General features: G+C 44.0%; 2 protein-coding genes across 3 annotated transcripts; both read right to left on the bottom strand.

Annotated features, from left to right (window-relative positions):
* Positions 1 to 505: 505 nt before the first annotated feature.
* LOC745735 (PRAME family member 15-like) lies at positions 506 to 4271 on the bottom strand. 2 transcript variants are annotated; one of them, XM_063789307.1, is made up of 3 exons: positions 4055 to 4271; positions 2825 to 3440; positions 506 to 1067 (listed from the first exon to the last, which is right to left on the bottom strand). In XM_063789307.1, the coding sequence occupies exons 1-3, from the start codon at positions 4269 to 4271 to the stop codon at positions 506 to 508; spliced, it is 1395 nt and encodes a 464-aa protein (XP_063645377.1). The 2 variants fall into 2 exon arrangements, with proteins under 2 accessions (XP_063645377.1, XP_063645374.1); XM_063789304.1 differs by having other exon boundaries at positions 2825 to 3452; positions 4055 to 4265.
* A 16703-nt stretch (positions 4272 to 20974) lies between these two features.
* LOC741911 (PRAME family member 17) lies at positions 20975 to 23877 on the bottom strand. Its single transcript, XM_024355192.2, is given in 3 exon segments — positions 20975 to 21595; positions 22619 to 23194; positions 23591 to 23877. Coding segments are annotated over 3 exon segments (1422 nt in total). The 3' UTR covers positions 20975 to 21036.
* Positions 23878 to 24134: the final 257 nt, after the last annotated feature.

Here is a 24134-nt window from a genome sequence, read left to right as displayed (position 1 = left end):
AAAAAAAAAGAATGAGAGGAAATCGTTAAAAATAACCAAATTTCATTTAAATGTCTTGGTTTTCTGGGGTTGCATCTTATTGATTGGACAACTCAGTGCCTTTTATTTTCCATTAATAACTGAAGATTCCTGAGGCTTAAACTGGAAAACAGGTTATTTGATAATAAAGGGAAACAGTTTCCATTCAGTTTCCCTTTATTTCTGACTGTTTCTTTACAACCTTCCATGCAAGGGGAACTCCCTCATGTGTTCTGAAGCCCGAATTCCACTCTAGACATTCAGATTCCCATTTTGGACTATATAGAACACAGGTCCCCAAAGTCCCATTGAATCCACGTCAACATTTCCCCCAAGTGCAGCCCCTCCTTGATTACCTTTCCTTTCCCACTTTCAGAACCAATGTCTGAAATGATGGTTTCTGTGCTCCCTTTAGGATGTAGCCAGGTTTTAGTTTCCAAGTGTCCAGAAGAAAGCACTTGATATATCCACCCAAATAGGCAGGTATTCAACAACAGCATTGATCTACCTCCAGGTCATAAAATGATCTGTTGCCACAGTGAGAGCAGTAGTCAGTACAGAACAAGATCCTCTTGGGATGCCTGAAGTCCCTCACTCTCCCCATCAGCTCAGCCCTAAGTTGGGCAAATCTGCTCCAGCAGAGAGTACCATCAGCATCATAACTCTCCCGTGGGGCAGGATGCAGCTCCAGGCATATGTTGTTGAGTCTGATTGTGTGGCACAGCAGGTTCTCCAGGGTGGCCATGGAGATGGGATTTCCACAGAAGCTGAAGGTGGTGAGCTCAAAGCAGCGGTTCAGGGCAGGCAGAATGGCGTTGACTTGGGAGTCTACAATGCCACAGTCATCTAAGTCCAGGTACTCAAGGGTGGCTGCAACTTTTTCTAGCAGAACTTGGAGAGGCACAAGACTGAAATTGGCCAGTCTGATGCCCCTCAGGTCCAGGGTCTTTAGTTGACTGACACTTGGGCACTGGGACAGATGCCTCAAGTCTGATTCCAAAAGCACACAGTTAGTTATTGCTAGGATCTTTAACGGGGTCTTCAGATAGCTGAGGAGATAGAGCAAGAAGCTAGTCCTGGGGAATCATAGGGGTGAGTGGAGGGTGGTGGGGAATGACTTCAAGGTGAAGGACAAAGACCATTTTGCCCAAGCCCAGGTTCATTCTGATTGTCTGATGGTCAACACTTAGGATGCTGCGTGATGAAGAGCTTTGCCACTGAGGTCAATTCCACTTTAGGCCTGGTGCAGTAACTCACACCTGTAATCCCAGAACTTTGGGAGGCTGAGACGGGCAGATTACTTGAGGTCAGGAGTTTGAGACCAGCCTGGTGATCCTGCCAAAACCCCGTCTCTACTAAAAATACAAAAATTAGCCAGTTGTGGTGGTGGACACCTGCAATTCCAGCTACTTGGGAGGCTGAGGCAGGACAATCACTTGAACCCAGGAGGTGGAAGTTGCAGTGAGCAGAGATCACGCCACTGCACTCCAGCCTGGGTGACAGAGCAAGACTCTGTATCAAAAAAGAAAAAAAAAAGAGAAAAGAAAAAAAATTCCATTTGAGGCTGAGTCTTTTCAGCGTCATTTACAGCAATGGATCAAGTTCACAGAATCCTTAAAGCTCCCTTTCCTCATCTGTCAGGCAGAAAACCACATCTCTGGATCACAGGAGCCCAATGGAGATGCAGGCATAAAGGACAAACCCAGACAGGATCCTGCAACATCAGCTGGGGTGGGTGGGCTGCAGGCGTCCCTGACACACCTGTATCATCAGCAAACCATCTAGCACTTTCACCATTCTTTGTGCCTGCTCCCTGACCCTGTTTCAGAATCATGCATTTCCTAGGTAATTAAATTTTGCTGGAGCTCAAAACAACCTATTAAGACAGAGAATTAGAGATGGGATCACTCGTGTTCACCAAGCTGTGGGGCTCAAAGCTTATATTCTGAAATGTGGAGGTTTGCTGAGCATTCCCCTCTTGAGTGCCCACTTCACTTTCCTACTTCCCATCATCTTCTTAAAAATTATCTTGCTGGCTGGGCACGATGGCTCATGCCTATAATCCCAGCACTTTGGGAGGCTGAGGCAGTGGATCACCTGAGGTCAAGAGTTCGAGAATAGCCTGGCTAACATGGTGAAACCCTGTCTCCACTTAAAATACAAAAATTAGCCAGGTGTGGTGGCCCACGCCTGTAATCCCAGGCACTCAGGAGGATGAGGCTGGAGAATCGCTTGAACCAGGGAGGCAGAGGTTGCAGTGAGCCAAGATAGTGCCACTGCACTCCAGCCTGGGTGATAAAAATGAAACTCTGTCTCAAAAAAAAAAAAAATGATCTTGTTTGTTTTTATTTTTTATTTGTTCATTTTTGACAGGCGTCTTGGGATGTTACCCAGACTGGTCTTAAACTCCTAGGCTCAAGTTATCCTCTTGCCTCAGACTCTCAAAGTGCTAGGATTACAGGCATGAGCCACCGCCCCTGGTGTATTTTTCATCATCTTAACTTAGACACACGTCCTCAGGAAGAATTCAGAAAGGCACCCTCACTAGATCTGAACCCCCCAGTAGCTAGCTTCCTAGCATGGCAGCCTCTCTATAGCATCTCCCCTAGCTGATCCCTCTGCCTCTATTGCGATGGTTGCGTGATACCCATTTCAGGACAGGGCCACCAACAGGACAATGCATGGACATTCTAGTGTCCCCTTCACTGTTTCATCCTCATAGGCTGGCTCACAGTAGATGCCCACTAGCGTTTAGTGTAACAGGCTCTGCTGTGGTCTGCAGAGAAAGCTCACCACCCTCCCTCACCTGAGCAGCTGGTCCAGGTGGCCTTCGAGGAAAGAAACAGAGTTCATATAAAACTTTTGGAGGCAGCGCAGCTTGAGGAACTGAGTGGTGAACTGGGTAACAATCTTCTTCTGCTCTGGGGAAACGTAGCGAGAGACATCCATGTGGGAGAGAACAAGCTTCTGAAGATTCCTCATGTGGCCCAGGTATGGGGTAAACTGTGTCAGGATGGGCAGTATCCACTTGCGATTCACTTCCACCTCCTGGATACAGTCTAGGTTCACCATTTTCAGGATGCTTCTGATGTTGTGGAAGGGCATTCCCAAAATTTTCAGCTTCTTACAGCACAGGTGTAGTAAATCTTTCCTCTGCTTGACCCACAGAAGGAGGCAGGTGAGGTATTCATCCAGAGTCCTGTTCTTGAGCCAAAGTTCTATGAACACAGTCAAGGGCTGCTGTCCTCTCATCCTTGGACAGTCCTGCACCAATTTTCTGTTCCTCATGGCATTGGGGAAGAACTCATGGGCCATAGCTTCAGACCAAACCATCCAGAAGTTTTCACAGACATCTTGTAAATCCAGCACTTGAAGTTTCCACCTCCTGTGGGAAAATAGAGGCAAGGCTGAGAATTTAAGGACTCTCTTCTGAACTTAAACTCCACATCCTGGATAGTAGCTGCTCTCCTCCTTGTCTTTTTTCTGTCTCTCTGACTTTTCCCCACCCTGTTTTCCCCTTCGATCCTGCCCATTTCCACTTTTTTTTTTTTTTTTTTTTGAGATGAAATCTCCATCTGTCACCCAGGCTGGAGGGCAGTGGTATGATCTTGGCTCACTATAACCTCCACCTTCCCGGTTCAAATGATTCTCCTGCTTCAATCTCGCAAGTAGCTGGGATTACAGGCACCTGCCACCATGCCCAGCTAATTTTTGTATTTTTAGTATAGTTGGGGTTTCACCATGTTGGACAGGCTGGTCTCGAACTCCTGACCTAAGGTGATCCACCTGCCTCGGCCTCGTAAAGTGCTGGGATTACGTTGTGAGCCACCATGCCCAGCTCGGTTCTCACTTTTCGTGGTGCCTTTCAGTGCCACTAGAGGTGAGGTTCCTGTTACCTCCATGGACCCTGCGTGGTGAGCAGTCCTTTCCCTGAGTAGCTGGGGAATGGCCAAGGCCTCTCTGAGCTTCCTCACCACCACCATCCCCCCTTGGGCCTCCCCAGTCCTCATGACTGAGCTTTTCCTTCTCCGGACACCTGGGCCCTCCCCACTAGCCCACCTGGGCCACCTCACCTGAGACAAACACCCTGGGTAAGCAGTGCATCTCCTGCTGAAGGCCTCCATGAACAGGGGGGAGGGGAAAAGTTCCGTGGGCAACTCCTCCTGGGTGGAGATAGCCAAGGCCTGGTGCCTCAGCAGGCTCTGCCCCACCAGCTCCAGTAGTCTGGGTGGAGTCCGGATGCTCATCTTCATGAATCTGCAAGGAAAAGTTCCACAGGACAAATCCAGAGAAAAGGCATCACTCTCAGGCCAAGCCCATACAATCTCATCTTCTCCCAGGGCCAAAGTCACTGCTCTGGCAATGGTGAAAGAGCCCTCAGTTTACTCCAATTCTACTCTGTACTCAGTGGCCATTAAGCCAGCCTTCTGCCTCTGCTGCATCAGCATGAGCATCTCCCAAGCAGTGAGGAGGCAGGGCCACCACTAGCCCTTCCTTTCTATCCAGTGCTCATCCAGTGAGTAGTGAGTGTGGAGGAACCTGAAAGCTAACCCCTCCCACTGTTGGGGGAAATATCTAATTCTAAAACAATGGGAATGGGAGTGTTACAAGCCTACATGCCCACATTCTCAGTTCCTACAAATAAGCTGGTTGGGAACATTCACGGGGCATCCCTAGAACGGGTTCTATTTGTTTTCTTTTCATTATTTAAGCTTTCTTTCTCTTTCTCTCTCTTTCTTCTTTCCTTCTTTCTCTCTCTGCCTGCTCTCTCTCTCTTTCTTTTCTTTTCTTTTCTTTTCTTTTCCTTTCTTTCTTTCTTTCTTTCTTTCTTTCTTTCTTTCTTTCTTTCTTTCTTTCTTTCTTTCTTTCTTTCCTTTCCCTCTCTCTCCCTTCTATCTTTCCTTCTCTCCCTCCCTTCTTTCTCTCTCTCTCTCCCTGTCTCTCTCTCTCCCTCTCTCTCTTTCTGACAGAGTCTTGCTCTGTCACCCAGCCTGGAGTGCAGTGGTGGGATCTCGGCTCATTGCAGCCTTGTCCTCTCAGGCTCAAAGGATTCTTCCACCTCAGCCTCCCAAGTAGCTGGGACCACAGTTATGCATCACCACACCCAGCTAATCTTTTATTTTTTGACTTTTGTAACAGCAGTGGGTTGCACCATGTTGTCCAGGCTGGTCTTGAACTCCTAGACTCAAGCAATCCACCCACCTTGGCCTCCCAAAGTGCTGGGATTACAGGCGTGAGCCTCTGCCTGGCCTCATTATTGAAAATTTCAGTGAGAAGCTTTGAAAGCTACGTGACAGTGTTATACATCATTTGCACGACACAGATGTTTCCAATACACGCCTTTTACACATATTAAAAATGAACCACTTTGGCTGGGCGTGGTGACTCACACCTGTAATCCCAGCACTTTGGGAGGTGGAGGAAGGTGAATTATCTGAGGTCAGGGGTTCAAGACCAGCCTGGCCAACATGGTGAAACACTACCTCTACTAAAATTACAAAAATAAGCCCAGTGCAGTGGTCTCCACCTGTAGTCCAAGCTACTAAGGAGGCTGAGCAGGAGGATCCCTTGAACCCAGGAGGCAGAAGTTGCACTGAGCCGACATTATACCACTGCACTCCAGCCTGGGAAATAGGCTCGATTCAAGAGAGAGAGAGAGAGAGAGAAAGAAAGAGAGAGAAAGAGAGAGAGAGAGAGAACTACATTGGATTACACTTCTTAAGCTCCACCCAGTTAATCCTGACTGGATTTTTGGCTTTCTTCCAGATTAACTGATCGAATTAGATATTCATCCATCAAAGTGAAAGAATTAGGGACAGGGTGAAAGTCCAGGACTCATTCACTGATTTACTCCACAAACTTGGAGTTTTACTAATATGTGTCCTTCATAATCCTGAGTGTGAGATAGGGAAGGGTTGAATCTCTTCCTGACATTAGACAGAAAGAAAAAACTTGAAAGTATCTTTGTTGAGGGATCCTTGGCCACATCTAATTTATCAAAATATTTCAGAGTTAAAACAGTTTCACAGGGACAGACATGACAGTCCCTAAGAAAACAGTAGAAATCTTCATGAATCCAATGATCAGCTGGGTGTTATAATTCAATTTTTTTTTTGGTGTCGGGGGAGCTGAGTCTCAGTTCGTTGCGCAGGCTGGAGTGCAGTGGTGCCATCTCGGCTCCCTATAACTTCTGCCTCCCAGGTTCAAGTGGTTCTCATGCTTCAGCCTTCCACATAGCTGGGATTACAAGCATGCACCCCTACCCCCATGTCTCCATTCAGGTGGAAGAGTTACAATGAGGATGTGATTGGTTTAAAATTAAGGTCAAATATCTTCTTTGGTTAAGATTTTTTTTTTTAGCAGGGTCTCACTCTGTTGCCCAGGCTGGAGTACAGCAGTGGTGTGAGCAAGGCTCACTGCAGCCTCAATCTTCTGGGCTCAAGTGATTCTCCCACCTCAGCCACCCAAATAACTGGGAATACAGATGCATGTCACCATGCCCGGCTAATTAAAAAAAAAAAGTTTGTAGAGGCTGACCACCATTGGCTCATGGCTATAATTCCAGCACTTTGGGAGACCGAGGCAGGTGGATCACTTGAGGTCAGGAGTTTGAGACCAATCTGGCCAGCATGGTGAAACCCCACCTCTACTAAAAATACAAAAATTGGTCAGGCATGGTGGCAGAGGGATGTAATACCAGCTACTCAGGAAGCTGAGGCATGAGAATTGCTTGAGCCTGGGAGGTGGAGTTTGCAGTGAGTTGAGATCATGCCACTGCACTCCAGCCTTGGCAATAGAGCGAGACACCATCCCCCCCTCAAGAAAATATTTTGTAGAGATGCATTTTTGCCATGTTGCCCAGGTTGGTCTCAAACCCCTGGGCTCAAATCATCCTCCCACCTTGGCTCCCCAAAGTGTTGGGGTTATAGGCGTAAGTCACTGCTCCCATCAAGAATTATGAAATGACATAAAAGCAAAGCACAATCCAATTTGTTGAAATTAAGACAAAACTGATTTAGAGGAAAAAATTCAAAGCTGCAAATTGTTCATATAAGAAAACAAAACAAAACAGGATATAACTCTGTGCCATCTTAGTCTGCACTGTCACCATCCCAGACTGGCTGACTGTAGGTCAGTTGGGAGTGTCCTTCCAGAAATTAGGGACTTACCAGATATGGACTCAGTTTGCAGGGTGCTCAGACTTCAGGAAGAACCAAGCAGGAATTCCAGGCTTGAAGACTTTGGGTCTCTCCTGTGGGTCTTCAGAAGTTTTATTGACCTTTCTAATCACAACTCCCACCCATGCCCGTCTATGTATCCACTGCTAGCTTCCAGTCAAAAAGTGATATCTGGTTGCATTTCTGAAGCTCACCCAGTTAATCCTGATTGGGTTTTTGGCTCTCCACGGATTAATGGAAGGAATTAGATATCCATTCATATCAGATATCCACACAAAATTCATGAATCAAAAAATTGACACTGTTAGGGATAGGGTGGAAGTCAAGAATTCATTCATTCAAGGCTGGGCAAGGCGGCTCTTGCCTGTAATCCCAGGACGTTGGGAGGGCAAGGCGGGTAGATCACCTGAGGTCAGGAGTTAAAGACCAGCCAGGCCAACAAGGTGAAACCTTATCTTTACAAAAAATACAAAAATTAGCTGGGCTTGATGGCGGGTGCCTATAAATCAGCTACTCGGGAGGCTGAGGCAGGAGAATAGCTTGAACCCAGGAGGCAATGGTTGCTGTGAGCCAAAATTGCGCCATTGCACTCCACTCTGGGTGACAGAGGGAGACTCTGTCAAAAAAAAAAAAAAAAAAAAAAAAGAATTCATTCATTCATGAACTCCACAAACACTGATGGAATTTTACTACTATGTGACCTTCATAGTCCTGAGTGTGAGGCACGGAAGGGTTTGATCTGTGATGGATATTAGACAGAAAATTAAAATCTGAAAGTAGTGTTGTTGGGAGATCTTTGGCCACATCAACATTATAAAAATGCTTTATAGTTTAAAAAAGCTTTATAAAAACAGAGGTGTCATCCCTACAAAATCAGAATAAAATCTTCATGTGTCAAATGGTCTATCTAGGTTTTATATCACCTAAGGTAGTAGATTATATGCTTGTGCTTGTGGAAGAGAGGTGCTACTCAGGGCGTGAATGGTCTCGGGGCTTAGGTTAAGGGTTTTCTGCAGGAAATTGAAACCATACCTATAAACATTATAAATTTAATCAGTGAGGAAGGGAGGGGGAGAAACCAAAATAAACCAAGCTTGCAGCGCATTCAGCATTCATCAGGAGGTCAGCTTGCTTTCTGACCTGCTTCCTCATGGTTGCTGGCTGCCTACTGTCCCAAAATCATGTAGACCTTAGATTACAGTTCTCTTTAACTGCCCTGCAGACAACAATTTAAGCATTGTGAAACATTAACTTTTTTCATTTGACATATTCTTTCAGCTTAAGAGATTAAAGTAAAGACAGGCATAGGAAATTATAAGGGTATTGATTGGAGAAGTGATAAATGTCCATGAAATCTTCACAATTTATGTTCAGAGATTGCAGTAAAGATAAACATAAGAAATTATAAAAGTATTAATTTGGGGAAGTAATAAATGTCCATGAAATCTTCACAGTTTATGTTCTTCTGCCATGGCTTCAGCCAGTTCCTCCGTTCGGGGTCCCTGACTTCCTGCAACACCACACAAGATGAGTAACCTGGTTTGATGGAGAGAAAGTGTCAAAAGGATCCCATTTCTCAACAGCTGGGGGTGATATGAAGGTCATGGTTACTCTTTGACGTATCTGCACCTGCATATTGCCAGTAAAAACCTGCAGGTCACATTGGACAGACTTCCAAATTAACTACCTGTGGAAGGTCTTATTATTGGGTTACACCCTATCCCTGGGTAACGAATCTGATCATAAGTTCATGAGTGCTTGAGACTCTTCAAGTACTGATGAAGGCTTCACCCAGTGACAGTGAGAAGGACACTGATTTGATTCTGATCATGAAGTTTTGCTGGTTGTCTTGCAAGTAAAATGTTTTAGCCTGTTATGTTGTCATCTAAAGTCAATGATTGTAACCTCTGTATTGTACCTTCCATTGGAAAAAACAAAAACAAAAGCAAAAACTCAACTCTATTTGAGCCTTGCCAGGTCAATAAAACAAAGAAAATTAAAAAAAAAAAAACTGATAGGAGGAGTCCCATTCCCTTCTTTTAACGTTTCTTATAAAAGCATTCCAACTTGTAACAGACTTTGGAACACACCCATTTTGTGTGTGTCTTCCAGGTCGATCCTCACATTCAGCTTCCAATGAAGTTTTACTTTATTATTTCTGCCTCAACAGCCTTAACTTCTATTGACACCAGGTTGCATGGTAATCGTTTGAATTGGGGTGGGAAGAAAAAATTTTTCTATGAGTTTTATAAAGTAATCCCTGCTTGCCATCTCCATTGAAGAATGAATAGGTTCCTCTCCAAATATGTCCTGAGTATTGATGCATCCAATGAATGAAACTATTATTTATTTCATATAGTAGAGCTATAGACACATTCTATTTGCCTCTAGAGCTTCCAATGAACCAATGTCTAGTTTCAGTAAGTTTCTCTGATTATATGGCAGAGGGTAAAATGGTCATGTTCTGATTCTATTTCTAGGTCGATACCTATAGTATTCCAGTCTTCACAATGCATGTCAAACCAAAGAGTTTAATTCTAGGGGGAGTCTGGGACACTACCTAGATTAGAGTGAGTTCCACTAATGTTTTCTCTTTTTTTTTCTGATTTGCAAATTTTTAAAATTATACTTTAAGTTTTAGGGTACATGTGCACAACGTGCAGGTTAGTTACATATGTATACATGTGCCATGTTGGTGTGCTGCACCCATTAACTCATCATTTAGCATTAGGTATATCCCCAAATGCTATCCCTCCCCCCTCCCCCCACCCTGCAACAGGCCCCTGTGTGTGATGTTCCCCTTCCTGTGTCCATGTGTTCTCATTGCTCAGTTCCCACCTATGAGTGAGAACATGCAGTGTTTGGTTTTTTGTTCTTGCGATAGTTTGCTGAGAATGATGGTTTCCAGCTTCATCCATGTCCCTACAAAAGACATGAACTCATCTTTTTTTATGGCTGCATAGTATTCCACGGTGTATATGTGCCACATTTTCTTAATCCAGTCTATCATTGTTGGATATTTGGGTTGGTTCCAAGTCTTTGCTATTGTGAATAGTGTCACAATAAACCTAAGTGTGCATGTGTCTTTATAGCAGCAAGATTTATAATCCTTTGGGTATATACCCAGTAATGGGATTGCTGGGTCAAATGTTATTTCTAGTTCTAGATCCCTGGGGAATTGCCACACTGACTTCCACAATGGTTGAACTAGTTTACAGTCCCACCAACAGTGTAAAAGTGTTTCTATTTCTCCACATCCTCTCCAGCACCCGTTGTTTCCTGACTTTTTAATGATCGCCATTCTAACTGGTGTGAGATGGTATCTCATTGTGGTTTTGATTTGCATTTCTCTAATGGCCAGTGATGATGAGGATATTTTCTGTGTCTTTTGGCTGCATAAATGTCTTCTTTTGAGAAGTGTCTGTTCATATCCTTCACCCACTTTTTGATGGGGTTGTTTGCTTTTTTCTTGTAAATTTGTTTGAGTTCATTGTAGATTCTGGATATTAGCCCTTTGTCAGATGAGTAGATTGCAAAAATTTTCTCCCATTCTGTAGGTTGCCTGTTCACTCTGATGGTAGTTTCTTTTTCTGTGCAGAAGCTCTTTAGTTTAATTCGATCCCATTTGTCAATTTTGGCTTTTGTTGCCATTGCTTTTGGTGTTTTAGACATGAAGTCCTTGCCCATGCCTATGTCCTGAATGGTATTGCCTAGGTTTTCTTCTAGGGTTTTTATGGTTTTAGGTCTAACATATAAGTCTTTAATCCATCTTGAATTAATTTTTGTATAAGGTGTAAGGAAGGGATCCAGTTTCAGCTTTCTACATATGGCTAGCCAGTTTTCCCAGCATCATTTATTAAATAGGGAATCATTTCCCCATTTCTTGTTTTTGTCAGATTTGTCAAAGATCAGATGGTTGTAGATATGCAGCATTATTTCTGAGGCCTCTGTTCTGTTCCATTAGTCTATATCTCTGTTTTGGTACTAGTACCATGCTGTTTTGATTACTGTAGCCTTGTAATATAGTTTGAAGTCAGGTAGTGTGATGCCTCCAGCTTTGTTCTTTTGGCTTAGGATTGACTTGGCAATGTGGGCTCTTTTTTGGTTCCATATGAACTTTCAAGTAGTTTTTTCCAATTCTGTGAAGAAAGTCATTGGTAGCTTGATGGGGATGGCATTGAATCTATAAATTACCTTGGGCAGTATGGCCATTTTCATGATAATGATTCTTCCTACCCATGAGCATGGAGTGTTCTTCCATTTGTTTGTATCCTCTTTTATTTCATTGAGCAGTGGTTTGTAGTTCTCCTTGAAGAGTTCCTTCACGTCCCTTGTAAGTTGGATTCCTAGGTATTTTATTCTCTTTGAAGCAATTGTGAATGGGAGTTCACTCATGATTTGGCTCTCTGTTTGTCTGTTGTTGGTGTATAAGAATGCTTGTGAGTTTCGCATATTGATTTTGTATCCTGAGACTTTGCTGAAGTTGCTTATCAGCTTAAGGAGATTTTGGGCTGAGACAATGGGGTTTTCTAGATATACAATCATGTGGTCTGCAAACAGGGACAATTTGACTTCCTCTTTTCCTAATTGAATACCCTTTATTTCCTTCTCCTGCCTGATTGCTCCGGCCAGAACTTCCAACACTATGTTGAATAGGAGTGGTGAGAGAGGGCATCCCTGTCTTGTGCCAGTTTTCAAAGGGAATGCTTCCAGTTTTTGTCCATTCAGTATGATATTGGCTGTGGGTTTGTCATAGATAGCTCTTATTATTTTGAGATACATCCCATCAATACCTAATTTATTGAGAGTTTTTAGCATGAAGGTTGTTGAATTTTGTCAAAGGCCTTTTCTGCATCTATTGAGATAATCATATGGTTTCGGTCATTGGTTCTGTTTATATGCTGGATTATGTTTATTGATTTGCGTATGTTGAACCAGCCTTGCATTCCAGGGATGAAGCTCACTTGATCATGGTGGATAAGCTTTTTGATGTGCTGCTGGATTCGGTCTGGCAGTATTTTATTGAGTCTTTTGGCATCGATGTTAATCAGGGATATTGGTCTAAAATTCTCTTTTTTTGTTGTGTCTCTGCCAGGCTTTGGTATCAGGATGATGCTGGCCTCATAAAATGAGTTAGGGAGGATTCCCTCTTTTTCTATTGATTGGAATAGTTTCAGAAGGAATGGTACCAGCTCCTCCTTGTACCTCTGGTAGAATTTGGCTGTGAATCCATCTGGTCCTGGACTTTTTTTTGGTTGGTAAGCTATTAATGATTGCCTCAATTTCAGAGCCTGTTATTGGTCTATTCAGAGTTTCAACTTCTTCCTGGTTTAGTCTTGGGAGGGTGTATCTGTTGAGGAATTTATCCATTTCTTCTAGATTTTGTAGTTTATTTGTGTAGAGGTGTTTATAGTATTCTCTGATGGTTGTTTGTATTTCTGTGGGATCAGTGGTGATATCCCCTTTATAATTTTTTATTGCATCTGTTTGATTCTTCTCTGTTTTCTTCTTTATTAGTCTTGCTAGCAGTCTATCAAAACCACTCAACTACATGGAAGCTGAACAAGCTGCTCCTGAATGACTACTGGGTACATAATGAAATGAAGGCAGAAATAAAGATATTCTTTGAAACCAACTAGAACAAAGACACAACATAACAGAATCTCTAGGACACACTCCAAGCAGTGTGTAGAGGGAAATTTATAGCACTAAATGCCCACAAGAGAGAGCAGGAAAGATCTAAAATTGACACCCTAACATCACAATTAAAAGAACTAGAGAAGCAAGAGCAAACACATTCAAAAGTTAGCAGAAGGCAAGAAATAACTAAGATCAGAGCAGAGCTGAGGGAAATAGAGACACAAAAAACCCTTCAAAATATTAATGAATCCCGGAGCTGGTTTTTTGAAAAGAGTTCCACTAACGTTTTCTATGCATAGAGATAAATTACCAGTAATGAAATCAATAATAGTCATAGGCCACCCATGTGCACCTATAGCTTCTTCTCAGTGCCAAGTCACTTAATTATGAATATTAACCAACCTACCAAAGGAAGGATAACAAACCTTATCATGAAGTTAGCATCCTCAATTGCTACCCAACTGTGTATGAGAGCAGGTTCTACTATTATTTGTGATCCTTCCCTTTCATCTAAATGACTCCATAGCCAGCAATTGCTTTGGTTAATGAGAGTGGCTACATTTTGAACAGGAGACCTTAGAAAGTGTTTGCTTTGAGTGGTGAAAGTACTTAATAAAATAAAATATAGATTTGAGCATTTTGTGTTAATACAAAACAAAGCCAAGTCTCAGTCAATGGAAGAAGATCAAATGGAGTCTTGTTCCATTGTCTTGGAAAAGCTGTCTACCATGTGGTGACATCTGCTTCTAAGGAAGGCTTTTCCTTGGGTACCCTTAATTTTAAGTCACCTGGTATGGTCCCATCCAATGCTGCTCAGGGGCAGATTTCCCTTGGTGTCATTTCTAAAGGATGCATTCTCCAAATGCTAGGGCATGAAGGTCTAAGCATCACTGAAAGCCTCCTTCACCTACTGGAAATAATCTTTGAAATACTGCATCAAGTTCTTGCTGTACTGAGTCATATTGTTACTGAACGATGGGCTCACTCTCCTAAGTGCATAGAACCCATACTATGACACCATCTTTTGAGAAAAGAAAAAAAAAATTAGGCTGGGTGTGGTGGCTCACACCAGTAGTCCCAGCACTTTAGGAGGCTGAGGGGGGCAGATCACGAGGTCAGGGGTTCAAGACCAACCTGGCCAGCATGGTGAAATCCAATTTCTGCTAAAAATACAAAAATTAGCTGGGTGTGGTGGCATGCGCCTGTAATCCCAGGTACTCAGGAGGCTGAGGCAGGAGAATTGCTTGAACCTGGGAGGTGGATATTGCTGTGAGCTGAGATAGCACCACTGTACTCCAGCCTGAGAAACAGAGACTCTGTCTCAAAAAAAATTAATAATAATAATCGAGTTTTCTTTGTTAGTTTAGCTAATTTTAGTTTCAAGATACCATTTGTTCACTCAAGCTTTGTAGAATACCAAGGATAATGAAGTTAATGGTAGTGCCATTGAATCTGTAAAATTTTACCTGTGTGATCACTTGCCTAGTAAATTGAGTTCTTGTACCATGGGAGATTTATCCAGAGATGCCCCAGAAAGGAAACACTTGTTATAATCATTTATTTGCTATGACTGTGGCATCAGCCTTTCTAAAAGGGTAAGCTACAATGCATCCTGAAAACGGACACACAATCACAAGAATTGTAGACTTTTTACATGGCTCACTGTCACCGTTGGTCCATGACATTCCTCTTACAGCTAGATGTGTGTGTGTCTGTCTATTCATATATATATCTATATCTATTTCCTTTTATTACCATGATTCACTTCCACTCACTTTTCCATAAACAGCCTCTACTCCATAACATTCCATAAACAATCTACTCTTTGACCTAGCCTTGAATATGCATGTGACCTTATAGAATATAAGTATATGGAAAGTATATAGAATATATGCTTGCATTTTGATTGTGTATTTATTTTAGTCCACATATATGCTATACTGTATGGTGCTACAGAAGAGGGCCTCACAATTAATTGTCCAGTCCTGGACACTTTGGAGAGTGAATGGACATGCTGTTATAATTAATTATTTTTTTTTTTTGGAGATGGACTCTCGCTCTGTCACCGGGCTGGTGTGCAATGACGTGATCTTGATTCACTGTAACCTCCACCTCCTGGGTTCGAGTGATTCTCTTGCCTCAGCCTCCTGAGTACCTGGGATTACAGGTGCCTGCCACCATGCCTGGCCATTTTTTAAGGCTTATCTACTATTTGTAAAAGTATTAACTACTTTGTCTTTGACTATATGACAAGCTCTAGTAGGGGTGTATATTACTGTAAATTGTTCTGATATAAACTCTAAAATAAACACAAAGGAATTAATCAGCTTTTAAAACAGGAAAAATAGGTTGGGTGCTGTGGCTTACGCCTGTAATCCAGCACTCTGGGATGCCAAGGCGGGCAGATCACGAGGTCAGAAGATGGAGACCATCTTGGCCAACATGGTGAAACCCCATCTCTACTAAAAATACAAAAATTAGCCAGGCAAGGTGGTGCAGGCCTGTAATCCCAGCTCCTCAGGAGGCTGAGACAGGAGAATCACTTGAACTAGGGAGTCGGAGGTTGCAGGGAGCTGAGATCTCACCACTGCACTCCAGCCGGGGCAACAAAGTGAGACTCCGTCTCAATAAAAAAAAAGGCCAGGTGTGGTGGTGGCTAATGCCTGTAATCCCAGCACTTTAGGAGGCCGAGGCAGGCAGATCACGAGGTCAAAAGATCGAGACCATCCTAGTCAATATGGTTAAACCCTGTCTCTACTAAAAACACCAAAATTAGCTGGGCATGGTGGCACCTGCCCGTAGTCCTAACTACTCCAGAGGCTGAGGCTGGAGGACACTTGAACCTGGGAGGAGGAGGTTGCAGTGAGCCAAGATCGTGCCACTGCATTCCAACCTCATGACAGAGCGAGACTCCAACTCGAAACCAACCAACCAACCAACCAACCAACCAACCAACCAACCAACCAACAAAAAGCTGGAAAGATAAATTCTGAAAGAACTTCCATCTCTATGAGTTCATCTTCAGAAGTGATAGCATTTCCTGCTCGGCATTTTTCTCCTACATTTTTGGCATAAGATCTATCAACAGAAAGTATGATCCAGGTTTGTGTAATGGAATGTCTTAAACATCAATAGGAGTCAGTAGTTCTGATGCCACACACACATGTATGGTCTTCTCTGTCATCAGAAAACGGCAACAAAGTGGTAGAGTTATGCAGAGTTTAGCATTTGAGATGGAGATTTAAAGGTGACAAGAAAAGGATTTTGTAAGACATTGGTCTACAAGTTGAAAAATGTTGGCTCACATCACAACATTTTAATTAATTAATTAATTAACTAATTTATTTATTTTGAGACAGAGTCTCACTCTGTTAACAGGCTGGAGTGCAGTGGCATGATCTCGGCTCACTGCAACCTCTGCCCCCCCAGTTTAAGAGATTCTCCTGCCTCAGCCTCCTGAGTAGCTGGCACTACAGGTGCATGCCACTACGCCCAGCTAATTTTTTGTATTTTTAGTAGAGACGGAGTTTCACCGTGTTAGCTAGGATGGTCTCGGTCTCCTGACCTAGTGATCTGCCCACCTCAGCCTCCCAAAGTGCTGGGAATACAGGCATGAGCCACCATGCCTGGCCGGTCAGCATCAAAATTTAACAGTTATTCAATTGCATATGAAACTTGTAGGTAAAGTTTATTTCTTTTTCTTTAAAGCATTTATTTATTTATAATGTATTTATTTATTAATTTTTTTTTAGATGGAGTTTCATTCTTGTTTTCCAAGCTGGAGTGCAGTGGTGCAATCTTGGCTCACTACAACCTCAGCCTCCCGGTTCAAGTGATTCTCCTGCCTCAACCTCTCAGTTAGCTGGAATTACAGGTGCAAGCCACCATGCACAGCTAATTTTTGTATTTTTAGAAGACAGAGAGTTTCACCATGTTAGCCAGGCTGGTCTGGAAGTCCTGACCTCAGGTGATCCTCCCACCTCAGCCTCTGAAAGTGCTGGGATTTCAGGCATGAACCTCCATGCCCGGCCTAAACTCATCACTTTTAATACCTCTATATCACATGAGGAAGAAGAGCAGAAACACTTGAGTACTTCATGAAGGTCAAGGTTGGTATGAGTTTGGGTTCCAATATGATCAATTTCTGCTTCTAGGGAACCAAGCAGTTCAGGTTAAGGAAGGTCAGGAAGCTCTAGTGTTTTCTCTCCCTCCAAAGAAAGCTTTACGCATCACCTTAACTTAGAAAGCAAATCTCAACCCTGTGTTGTCACTTGGTAAAAAGGCATACTTTCCTAAAAATGGTCCAAATGTCATTTGGACTGCTTCAAACACAGGAATTTTCTGAACTTCATTTGAAACCCCTCCTCAGAAATATTTTCCTTACTCCAAGGGATTTGCAGATATATTGGGTTGGGGTGTAAACTGGATATGGCAGCCCTGGTATCCACCAACTCTGTACCTAAGTCTGCATTGATCTGGATCTCAGCTTCTCCATTTTTATTTAAGGGTATTATAAAAAACAATTTACCAGAGTGTTATTTTAAATTCCATCAATATGGAGACATCAGAAATGTCCTCTAGCCAGGTGCAGGGGCTCGTGCCTGTAATCCCAGCACTTTGGGAGGCCGAGGCAGGGGGATAACCTGAGGTTGGGAGTTTGAGACCAGCCTGACCAACATGGAGAAACCCTGTCTCTACTAAAAATACAAAATTAGCTGGCTGTGGTGGCGCATGACTGTAATCCCAGCTACTTGGGAGGCTGAGGCAGGAGAATCACTTGAACTGGGGAGGTGGAGTTTGCAGTGAGCTGAGATCATGCCATTGCACTCCAGCCTGGACAACAAGAGCAAAACTCCATCTCAAAAAAAAAAAAAAAAAAAAAGAAAAAGAAAGAAAAGAAAAATAAAAAAGAAAGAAAGAAATGTCCTCTAATGTGAACAATGTCTGGGACAAAATGGTTCAGTCCAATAGAGACCTGGTGCAAAGGTGGACAATTTTCATTCCAATGGCCTGACTGTTTCAAAGGTGACAGGCAACTTGAGCAGGGTTTCCCTGTTTACAACGAACTGAATTTGAGTTTTAATAGTAAAGGCAGCTCCCCTTGCTCTTGTCCCTTCAGATGTTTTAGCTGCAAACACTTTATTATCCTTTGCATTCTTTTCTTTCAATATTGGATACTTTTATGTTCTAGAACTCTATTAAAATGTTCACCTATGGTGACCAATTCAGCCATATCATAGTAACTCTGTTTTTTTTTTTTTTTTTTTTTGAGATGGAGTTGCCCTCTGTCACCCAGGCTGGAGTGCAGTAGCATGATCTTGGCTCACTGCAACCTCTGCCTCCCGAGTTCAAGTGATTCTCCTGCCTCAGCCTCCCAAGTTGCTGGAACTTCAGGTGTGTGCCACCACGCCTGGCTAATTTTTGTATTTTTAGTAGAGATGGAGTTTCACTATGTTGACCAGGCTGCTCTCGAACTCCTGACCTCATGATCTGCCCACCTCGGCCTCCCAAAGTGCTGGGACTACAGGTGTGAGCCACTGTGCCTGGCCTGGAAACTTCTTATGTTTTTCAATCAGGTCACCAAGCTGTGGTCGAAGTCCATTAATGAGTAAAGTTGTCCGAGCCCTTCAAATTCTAGCAGGAAATACTCCCTAGCTATTATTATAAGACCAGAATGTTTTACAAAGGAAATTATCATTCTAGACTTGGAATCAAAAACTGACACATCTGTCTTCTGTTCACATGATTCAATAATAAACCAGTTGGCCAAGTGTGGTGACTCAAGACTAATCCCAGCACTTATGGAGCCCGAGTCAGGAGGATTGCTTGAGCCAGGAGTTAGAGACCAGCCTAGCCAACAGAGTGAGGCCCCATCTCTATAAAAATACAAAAATTTAGCCAGCTATGGTAGTGGGCATCTGTGATCTCAGCTGCTCAGGAGGCTGAGGTGGGAGGATTGCTTGAGCCCAGGAGGTTGAGGCTGCAGTGAGCTATGATCACACCACTGCGCTCCATAACAATGGACCAGTCAATCTTTCATGGGAAGGCAGTGGGGATTACTGCATCTTTCGGGTCATCCCTGAGAGTAGCTTTTGAGGGGATGATAATACTTTCCTCAGGCTTTTTCCAGCCTGCTGTAGTCATTCATTTTTAGGCTTCTCAGGTCCTAATACTTGTGTGTCAACTGATAAAAACCAGGTAACCCAGAGTCACAGCCTCCTGCGAGGATTCTAATTTACTCAGTAGGTCAGGTGCAGTAACTCACATCTATAATCTCAGCACTTTGAGAGGCTGAGGTGGGAGGATCTCTTGAGGCCTGAAGTTCAAAACCAACCCGGGCAACATTGCAAAACTCTGTCTCTGAACAAATAAAAATAAAAAACCAACAGAAAATAATGGATGCTAGGGAGGATATGGAGAAATGAGAACCCTGGTACACCATTGGTAGTTATATAAATCAGTACCGCTACTATGGAAAACAGTATGGAGTTTCCTCCAAAAAAAAAAAAAATAGGATTATCATATGAACCATAAATCCCACTGCTGGATATATATCCAAAATTAAATAAATACATCCAGGAGATATCTACACTACCATGTTGGTCAGGCTGGTCTCGAACTCGTGACCTCAAGTAATCCACCTGCCTCAGCCTCCCAAAATTCTGGGATTACAGGCATACACCACTGCACCCAGCCTGCACTCCCCTATTTATTGCAGCACTATCCACAATAGCCAAAATATGGAATCAAACAAAGTGTCCATCAACAGATGAATGGATCAAGAAAATGTGGTAAATACACACAATAGAATATCATTCAGCCATAAACATGAATGAAATCCTGTCATCTGCAACAACATGGATGGAACTGGAGGGCATTATGTTAAGTGAAGTAAGCCAGCTACAGAAGACAAACATGGCATCTTCTCACTCATATTTGGGAATTAAAAACACAAAACTTAAAAATAGTAAAATGACTGTTATCAGAAGCTAGGAAGGGTACTGGGAAATGGATAATAAGAAGGGGATGGTTAATGGGAATAAAAACACAGATAGGAATAAGATCCAGGGCTCAGTAGCACAATGGGGCAAATCATGTTGACAATAGTTCATAGTAAATTTCTACATAATTAAAACAATGGAATTGGAATGTTGCTAACACAAAGAAATGATAAATTCTTGAGATGGTGGCTATCCCTGTTACCATGATTTGAACATTACACATTTTATGCTTATATCAGAATTTCAGGCCAGGTGCAGTGGCTCATGTCTACAATCTGAGCACTTTGGGAGGCTGAGGCGGATGGTTTGCCTGAAGTCAGGAGTTCAAGACCAGCCAGGTAAACATGGTGAAACCCCCCTTTCTACAAAAAATACAAAAATTAGACAGGCATGGTGGTGGTTCCTTGTAGTTCCAGCTACTCAGGAGGCTGAGGCAGGAGAATTGCTTGAACCCAGGAGGCAGATTTCTAGAGACTTCTGATGTATAAATGTCTAAAACAGGTTGATCAATCATGGAAGACACCAGAAAGTTTCCATTCAGGTTCCATTTATTTTTGACATTTTTAAATAACCATCCTTGCAGGGGTAACTCCTGCATCACTCTAGAACTTCAGGTTCTATTTCTAAGTCTAGGACACAGGTCCCTGAAGGCCTCATTGATGCCAAGTCAGCATTTTTACCCAGTCCTGCCCCTGGCTGAGTCACCTTTGTTTTTCCACTCACAGTGAGCACGTGCCTCAAATATGTGGCTGTGAGCTTCCTTGAAGAAGCGGCTGACTGGGCCCTGCTGCTCACACCTGTAAACCTGGCACTGTGGAAGGCCAAGGTGGTCAGATCACTTGAGGTCAGGAGTTTGAGGTCAGCCTTCGCCAACATCGTGAAGCCCTGTCTCTACTAAAAATACAAAAATTAGCTGGGCGTGGGGGCATACACCCATAACACCAGCTACTTGGGAGGCTGAGGCAGGAGAATCACTTGAACCCAGGAGGTGGTGCTTGCAGTGAGCTGAGATTGTGCCACTGCACTTCATCCTGAGGGACACAGTGAGACTCTGTCTCAAAAAATAAAATAAAATAAAAATAAAATAAAATAAAATATATAAAAAATAAAATAAAATTTAAAAAGATGCACCCATGTACAATATTTTAGTTCCCAAGTGTCCGGAAGAAAGCTTATCCATCCCACTAACCAGGCCTTCCCTAGGAGCAAAGATGGAAGTGCACGTTCCCAGATGGCCATGAGCCACAGGTAGGGCAAGGGGCAGGACCAAAGAAGATCCTCTTGGGCTGCCTGATTTCCCTGAGTGTACGCATCAGCTCAGCCCGAATTGGGGTGAAGATCTCCCAATTGACATGACCCCTGTTGTCAATAGTCTCCAGAGGGGCAGGATACAACTCCAGGCCTAACTTGCTCAGCCTGCCTGTGTGACACCGCAGGTCTTTTAGGGCATTCGTGGATGTCTCATTTCCGTGAAACTTGAAGGTGGTGAGCTGGGAACAGTGGCTCAGGGCAGGCAGGAGGACCCTGAGTTGGGGGTCCTGGATCCGACAGTCCTCTAAGACGAGGGTCTCGAGAGTAGCAGCAACTTTCTGCAGCAGAACTCCAAGGGGCTGAAGATGGGTGGTCCACATTACGATACGAATCAGACGCAGCTCCTTTAGCTGACTGAGGCTTGGGTACTGACGCAGACACTCCAATTCCCGATCAGCTAGGTAAGCATCACTGAATATAAAGGCCCCCAAGGGGTTCTTGAGGTACCTGGGGAGAGCAAGAAGTTAGTTATGGGCAATGGTGCCAGTTAGAGGAGAGGGGTGGGAAATAATCTCAATGGTAAACCTGAAGTGGGCATTGAGTAATTCTGCACCTTACTACCACACAGGTGTTATAGTAACTGCAATGGGGAAGCCTCTTTCACCCAAACACAAGTTTGTTCCCATCATCAGATGATGGTCTGTGTGCAAGGTGCTGCCTGATGAAGACTCAGATCATTCAGGGGCAGCTCTATTTTAGGCTCAGTCCTTTCAGCCTTGCTTGTGTGATTGGTTCAAGGCCACAAAATCTTTAAAGCCTCTTTACTTCATCTTTCAGCAGACAACCTCATCTCTGGGACAGAGGAGCCCAGTGGGAGATGTGCACAAAGAACTCAACTGAGCAAGGTCTAGGGACATCAGCTAGGGCCACCTGCCTGCAAAGGTTCCCTGACATGCCCGCGTCTGCAAACCACCTATCACTTTATACCACTCTCCTGCCTACTCCCTCACCTCTGTCCAAGAAGCACGCTTTTCTCATGTCAACTACTTTTCCTGGGGTCCAAAAGAACCTTTTACAGACAGAGAATTAGAGACAGGATCATTGGTGTTTACTAAGCTGTGAGGACAGAGCTTCTGCTGTGAAACACGCAGGTTTGATGCACTTTCCCTTCTTTCATACTCTCCTCTATATGAAGAGTAAGTTTCATCATATTAACTTCAAACGCACTTCCTAAAAAGGAATTCACAAATGCACCTTCCCTAGATCTGAACCCCTGACTAACTAGCTCCCTGCATGTCTCTCTCTGTAGCATCTGCCCCAGGCCATCCCTCTGCCCTTATTTGAGCGGGCTTGTGATACCCACTTCAGGATATAGAGCACTGAACAGCATAATGAGTTGACATTCTAGCGTCCCATTCCCTGTGACATCACCAGTGGCTGGCACACAGTAGATGCCCACTAGCGTTTACTGTGAAAAAGAACAAAAGTCTGTGGTGTGGTCTGCAGAGAAAGCTCACCATCCTTTCTTACCTGAGCAGGTGCTCCAGGTCTTTGATATTATTGACCTTTCTTATATAAAGCATCTGAGGGTAGGACAGGCAGAGGAATGGACAGTCCAAGTCAGGAACGAACTGCTGTTGGCCGCTTACATATAATTCATCGTCATAACCGAAGGCTAAAAAGAGTTTGCGAAGATTGCTCATCTGGCTCAGGTAAGGGGCAAACTTTCCTGTTTTATTCAGAGAGCACTTTCTCCTAACTTCCAACTCCTAGATACTGTCTGGGTATACCCTTTTCAATAAATTTCTGAAACTTGAAGTGGGCATTGAGTAATTCTGCACCTTATTACAGCACAGGTGCACTAGGCCTCTTCTGTAGTGGATCCACCCACAGAGGTAGCTCAGGCATTCATCCAGTGTACTTTTCTTTAGGCAGAGGTCTATGAACACCTTCAAGGGCTGGCACTCTCCCATCCTTGGACAGTCCTCCACTGTCTGCCTTTTACTCATGGCCTCTGGGGAGCAGGAGAGGGCCCTGGCTCCAGACCATATGGTCCAGAAATTCCCATCAACATCCCGCAAATCCAGCACTTGAAGTTTCCACCTCCTGTGAGTAACATAGGGGAAAAGCTCGGAATGTAGGCAAGGATCCACCCCTGACCTGAACTTTCACTCCACATCCAGGACATCAATCAGCTGCTCCTGTCCTCAGTGCTCCTCCTTCTGTCTCTTCTCCATCCCGCTCCCCCTTGGGTTCTGCCTGGTTCTCACTTCTAGAACCTTTACGTTCCACTGGGAGAAAGCAGGTTCCTGTTTCCTCAGTGGACCCTGTATGGTGAGCAGTCCTTTCCCAGAGGATCTGGGCAATGGTCAAGGCCTCTCATGGGCACCATCAGAAGCCTCTGAGCCACCCTAGCTCCCCAACCCCACCACTCCTCCTGAGCCAGCTGTCCCTTCCCTGGATGCCTGGACCCTTCCCACCAGGCCACCTGAATCACTTCACCTGAGGCAAACCTTCTGGGCCAGCAGTGTATCAAGTCCCTTCAGCACAGCTTGCAAGGTCTCCAGATGAGGTGTCTTCATCAGGGATCCCAGAGGGAGGTGGAGGAAGGACCAGGCCTACACCATCAGCTTCAGGGCCTCACAACATCTCATGCTGAAGGCCTCCATGAACATCGGAGGGAAGACCTCCCTGGGCAGCTCGTGCAGGGTGAAGATGGTCAAGAACTGGTTCCTCAGCAGGCTCTGCCCTGCCAGCTCCAGGAGTCTGGATGGGGCCTGGAGGCTCATTCTGACAAATCTGCAAGGAAAAACTCTAGAGGACAATCCAGTGAAAAGGCAAGTTTCTCAGGCCAATCCCCTGCAACCCCCGCTTCTCCTAGGGCCAAAGTCATTTCTCTAGCATGTGTGAAAGAGCCCTCAGTTTACTCCAATTCCATTCTGCAATAAGTGGCCACAGAGGCATAGTTCTGCCCTTCTGGTACTAAGAAGAGTGTGTCCCAACCTCTAAAGAGCAGGCAAGATCCCTCCTATAGGGTCCATGAATT

This window comes from Pan troglodytes, chromosome 1 (genome assembly GCF_028858775.2).
Source record: "Pan troglodytes isolate AG18354 chromosome 1, NHGRI_mPanTro3-v2.0_pri, whole genome shotgun sequence".
NCBI lineage: Eukaryota > Metazoa > Chordata > Mammalia > Primates > Hominidae > Pan > Pan troglodytes.
This window is presented reverse-complemented; position numbering and strand designations above follow the sequence as displayed.

Excerpts from the sequence above, each read along its gene's own strand:
- LOC745735 (XM_063789304.1), bottom strand. The coding sequence starts at position 4,265 with ATGAGCATCCGGACTCCACCCAGACTACTGGAGCTGGTGGGGCAGAGC. Across the intron at positions 3,453-4,054 it reads GGCTAGTGGGGAGGGCCCAG|TTCAGAAGAGAGTCCTTAAA; the intron begins GTGTCCGGAGAA and ends GTGGAGTTTAAG. Across the intron at positions 1,068-2,824 it reads CACCTGGACCAGCTGCTCAG|CTATCTGAAGACCCCGTTAA; the intron begins GTGAGGGAGGGT and ends CTATCTCCTCAG.